Source organism: Silene latifolia, chromosome X (genome assembly GCF_048544455.1).
Source record: "Silene latifolia isolate original U9 population chromosome X, ASM4854445v1, whole genome shotgun sequence".
In the NCBI taxonomy this organism is placed as follows: Eukaryota; Viridiplantae; Streptophyta; class Magnoliopsida; order Caryophyllales; family Caryophyllaceae; genus Silene; species Silene latifolia.
In genome coordinates, this window is record NC_133537.1 from 217,828,491 (window position 1) to 217,833,706 (window position 5,216).

General features: G+C 40.6%; 1 protein-coding gene across 1 annotated transcript; it reads right to left on the reverse strand.

Annotated features, from left to right (window-relative positions):
• Positions 1-1,506: 1,506 nt before the first annotated feature.
• Positions 1,507-1,860, reverse strand: LOC141619334 (uncharacterized). The gene has a single exon (XM_074436360.1). The coding sequence runs from the start codon at positions 1,858-1,860 to the stop codon at positions 1,507-1,509; it is 354 nt and encodes a 117-aa protein (XP_074292461.1).
• Positions 1,861-5,216: the final 3,356 nt, after the last annotated feature.

The window sequence follows — 5,216 nt, forward strand, 5'->3', positions numbered from 1 at the left end:
GTTCTGGACGGGTGTCCAGCTGGGGAATACGCTCGGATTGCCCTTGCTGGACGGGCATCTTGTGGACAATCCGCTCGGATTGTCTTACAGCTACTTTCTTTATTCTTTGCTTCCTTTCTCTTCATAAAATCCTTGAGGATTTCCTCGGGGATGCAATGATCTTTCCTCATCATTGCCCATCTACTATAGTATGTACAAAGGCCTTCTAATCTTGTCTTCTCTTTGATGCTTGGTCATTGAATTCAATCAATTTAGCTCTATTTTGCCATGAAAAAGCAAGGTTTGCACTCCTTTCCTACCAAGGAAACAAAACCTCAAAGAATATGCAAATCAAAGGACTAAAGACAATAAATGACCCAAATATGCACTAAAAAGCATGGGAACAAGGCTAATTCGAGGACGAAATATGCTCTAATTATGGTCACATCATGGAGCAGCAACAGAACTGAAGTTTTTGATAAATCTTCTGTAAAAGGAAGCAAGGCCATGGAAGCCTCTTACTTCAGTGATGCTCTTAGGGATTAGCCAGGATTTAATAGCATCAATATTATCCTGATCCACAGAAATTCCCCTCCGAGAGATGATGTATCCTAGGAACTTAATTTCAGAAGCCAAGAAGGTATATTTCTCCAATTTTCCAAATAATTTGCTGTCTCTCAGGATTTGGAATACATTCTCAAGGTGGCTCAAGTGCTCTTCTGTGGACTTACTGTAGATGAGGATGTCATCAAAGTACACCACATCAAATCTCCCCAAGCAAGGCCTCAACACTTCTGTCATCAATCTTATAAAAGTGCTAGGGGCATTTGATAACCCAAATGGCATAACCAACCATTCATAGAGCCCTTGCTTAGTTTTGAAGGCAGTCTTCCACTCATAACCCTCCCTGATTCTCACTTGGTGATAACCTTGCCTAAGACCACTTAACTCATCCAGCATATCATCCAACCTAGGTATATGGAACCTATTCTTGACTGTGATGTTGTTGATAGCTCCGCTGTCAATACACATCCTCCAAGTGCCATCTTTCTTGGGTACCAATAGTGCTGGGATAGCACATGGGCTCAAGGATTCCCTCACAAATCCTTTGTTCATCAGCTCATCAATTTGCTTCTGCAATTCTCTTGTAGCATCAGGATCACACCTGTATACAGGTCTGTTAGGGAGTACAGATCCTGGCACAAGGTCAACCTGGTGCTCAATACCTCTTAGAGGAGGTAATCCACTAGGCAATTCAGCAGGGAAGACATCCTGGTACTGCTCCAGTAATGGTCTAACCTCTGCTGGCAGTTGATGCTCCACATCCTCATGAATTTCTTTGGACAACAAGATAAGAACAGACTGTTCTTGTTGCATTTCCTTGACCATTTCTTCTTCAGATAGAAATAAAACCCTATTGAGTCCATCAGTCACACTTAGACTCCTATAGTTCTTCTGATTAGGTGGTAGAGGGGTCAATGTGATCTTCTTGCCGCCTTGCTTGAAGGAATAGGTATTGTTCCTCCCCTAATGGATATAATTCTTGTCAAACTCCCATGGTCTACCCAACAGTAAGTGGCAAGCATCCATAGGGACCACATCACATAAGATCCCATCCTTATAAACATTGCCAATTGAAAATGGAACCAAGCATTGTTTATCCACCTTAACCTTTGCTCCCTTGTTTAGCCATCTGAGCTTGTAAGGATTAGGGTGCTCCTGGGTACTGAGGTTAAGCTTGTTAACCATGGTGACAGATGCCATATTGGTGCAACTTCCACCATCAATGATCAAGTTGCATACCCTGCCCTGAATAGTACATCTACTCCTGAAAATGAGGGATCTTTGATCCTCCTCCAATGGTGCATGTTGAGAGTGCATTACCCTCCACATAATAAGACTATGGCCTGTATCAGGGTTAGGGATGTCAATGGATCGGGTTCGGGTCGGGTGAAGCCTCATCCGTCATCCATCTGTCCTTTTAAAATCTCATCCAACCTGTCCGTCATCCGTGAAACATATCATCCATCATCCATCCATCCATCATCCATGGATGAAACTGGTGGATCGGGTGATAAACGGGTCTTGTGTATTTTTATGTTTCAAGTTAAAAAAAAACGATGATTTTTTAGTCTCGACAAAAATAAAGTTAGATTATTTTTGTAGTTTAACTTTCTAGTGGGTAGGTTTACAAAATAGCTATATTGAGAGTTAAAAATATGAATATTTGAATAAAAAGTAAGAAAATCAGGTGATGGATGGATGGCGGGTGAAATTTCTTCATCCAACCCATCCGTCATCCGTCATTCGTTTCATCCGTCATCCATCCATCATCCATTTAAGTTGGGTTTTCATCCATCTTTTAGGATTAAGTGGATCGGATTTTGATGGATGCGGGTGAAATTGACATCCCTAATCAGGGTGAGCCAAGACTTGTTCCTGGTTGGGTTCCTCCTCAAGAGTTGCCTCCTCATTCACTGGCTCCTCCTCATACTCAACTGAACCCTCTCTTTTCCACTCCTCTACTTCCATTGCTGTCAATGTTCTCTTAGAAGGACAGTCCTTCCTGAAGTGGCCATACCCCTGGCATTGGAAGCATTTGATCTTTTCTTTTGCTAGAGGTGGGTTGGACTTAGGGAACATAGGTGCCTTTCCCTTGTCTCCTCCTGTTTGGGACACTGGTTTAGGTGTTTCAACAATTTTAACACCACTGTAGGGCCTAAAGATAGGTTTGGGTTTGGGTGTAGCAGGTTTAGACTTTCCCATTTTCTCCACTCTAAGTGCCAAGTTGACAACATCATCATAAGACCAAAGTGGTTGCATCATAACCTTAGTAGCAATATTCTTATCAAGCCCTTCTAAGAACCTAGCAATCCTTTGCTCAGGCTTCTCATTTATCTCACACTGTAAGGTTAGTTGTTCAAACTCTCTCAAATAGGTCTCAAGGGGTCTCTCATCCTGCCTAAGCTTAGACAACTTAATGAACAAATCCTGGGTGTAATATTTAGTAACAAACTTATCCAATAATTTTTTTTTAAGTTTGGACCAAGATTTAATAGCCTCCTTCCCTTCCCTTAGCCTCTGATGTTTAAGGATATCATACCATAATGATGCATATCCATTTAATTTCAACACAGCAACTTTACAAGCCTTAACATCATTATAATTTTTGAACTCAAATATTTTTTCAACATCCCTAATCCATTCTAGTAAGTCATCAGGGTTAAGACTACCATAAAAATCAGGAATTTCTACCTTTAGATGCTTGTCTGCTTGTTCAAGAGCCTCCTCTTGTGTTCTAATGCTCTCCTCTGAATCTGATTCATATCCAGGTGGTGGTTGTCCTCTCCCTGCTCCCATGAAGACGCCTCTGCCTCTACCTCTCCCTCTGGCAGGTGGATGTCTCCTTGGATCATGGTTTGGAAACCTCTCCATCACCACATGAACAGCATTGAGCAGTGTGTCTACATTTCCTGCAAGTGTTTCTATTCTAGTCTCAATACCAGCAAGTCTCTCTTCACTCAGGGTTGTTTTTGTGTTTTTAATGTAGGTAGGGATAATAATCTCACAGCTTCTCTTAACCCAAGACTAACACAAAGGTGGAATTGTGTTAAACCTGAGCTCTGATTACCAAAATGCAGTATAAAGCCTAGGAACAAGCAATAATGCAGCCTGGCTTGCAGGACACCTTAAAAATATCAAATGACCTTGAAAAATTCTGAATTTCTGTGACAAATAAGATTTAATATTGATCTAAAATTGTACCAAGTTTCATGAATTTAGAAGGACTCTAAGTATTTTTAAACTCAACTGAAACAGCCTGAAATCCTGAGATTGCAGACAAGCTGACGCAACTGGTTGTGTGACTTGTTTGTGTGATAAAAAGATATATTTAAGACCCTAAATTCCCACAGAATAATCACAGGAAATCTAAGATTATAACTTAACAAATTTCAGACTCAAATCCACAGTTGAACACAGGATTAAAGTTTGAACTTTGCTCAACACAATTAAACTGAACCACAGTTAGACACAAGTTCAACTTAATGATGCCAAACTGACTTTGATCAATTAACCATAGAGATCACAGGTTAATCACCAGGCCAGGGTTCTAAACTACAGTTTAAAAACAAGTTTGAAAGAAATGAGAGAAGTCTCAAGGCTAATGTTTCATTCAAAAATAATCTGCTTCAAACAGATGAGACACATGTCCTTATATAAGCCTTGTCTTTGCATTACAATTCGAAACCCTAGCATCCAAAGGTCCAGAATTAATCTAAGATGAGTACAAACAACATAAATTATCTTAAAAACTGGTAAATAAAGTGAACAAGTGAAAATAAAAGCAAATGGGTAAAACAGACTGAAAATAAAGCATTGTTGCAGGCTGTCACTGTCACTTGTCTTCTTGTGCACAGTTTGCTGCACAGTTGTAGATACCTCATTTCTGCACCTCCCGCAAACCACCCGGTGATGATTGGGCCGCATGTTTGTTATACGGAACGATTTATGACAGTTCGTAAGTTTATCGTCAAGTGGTCGCTCAAACACTTGTGTCTACATTTTCTAAAACCGAGTCAGAATGTTCTGGAATGTTCCGGATATTTCTATTCCATATTTTCCAATCTTTTAATCTTTGGTAAAATATCTCCCGTAATATTCACACAAAATATTAAGGAAATGAGATTAATCCGTTATTCCATAATAGAAACGCGGAAATCTTTCTTCCGCAGGAGGAAACCACCGAGGAAAGGACGCAGCAGGTGCTGCGCCTCTTCCAAGGGACGCAGTGCCTGCTGCGCCTCTTCCTCAGTCCTTTTCTGCCTATTTTCCGTATCTTTTCGAGATTCACTTCCAAATTTCTCCGAAAACCCTATTTCCTCCATGTGATTAGTATAAATAGAGACCTTCGGTCTCACATATTTCTCACGCGAGTGTCCGGCCTTCTCTTCTCCCTTTGCATTCTATACCACGTTCTTACTTTTTGGCGTCTTCGTGCTTGAACTTTCGACCACGTAAGCTCGGATCTTTCTGAGTACCAGCCTCGTTTTGCATGACCGACCAATTTGACCATCTCCACATTAATCAACATTAATCAATCTTATTCGTTTTACTCCTAGAGGGCACTTTCGTCGTACATTCGAGTCGAGCATCACTAAACGTTAACTTAGTTCATCTCGTTTCGTCAAACATGTAAGTCTGAGGGTGTAAATTCTTCTCCTTTGTTTATTGTTCTT

Bases quoted from the DNA above. Each gene is read 5' to 3' on its own strand.
- LOC141619334 (XM_074436360.1), bottom strand. From the start codon at position 1,860: ATGCACTCTCAACATGCACCATTGGAGGAGGATCAAAGATCCCTCATT.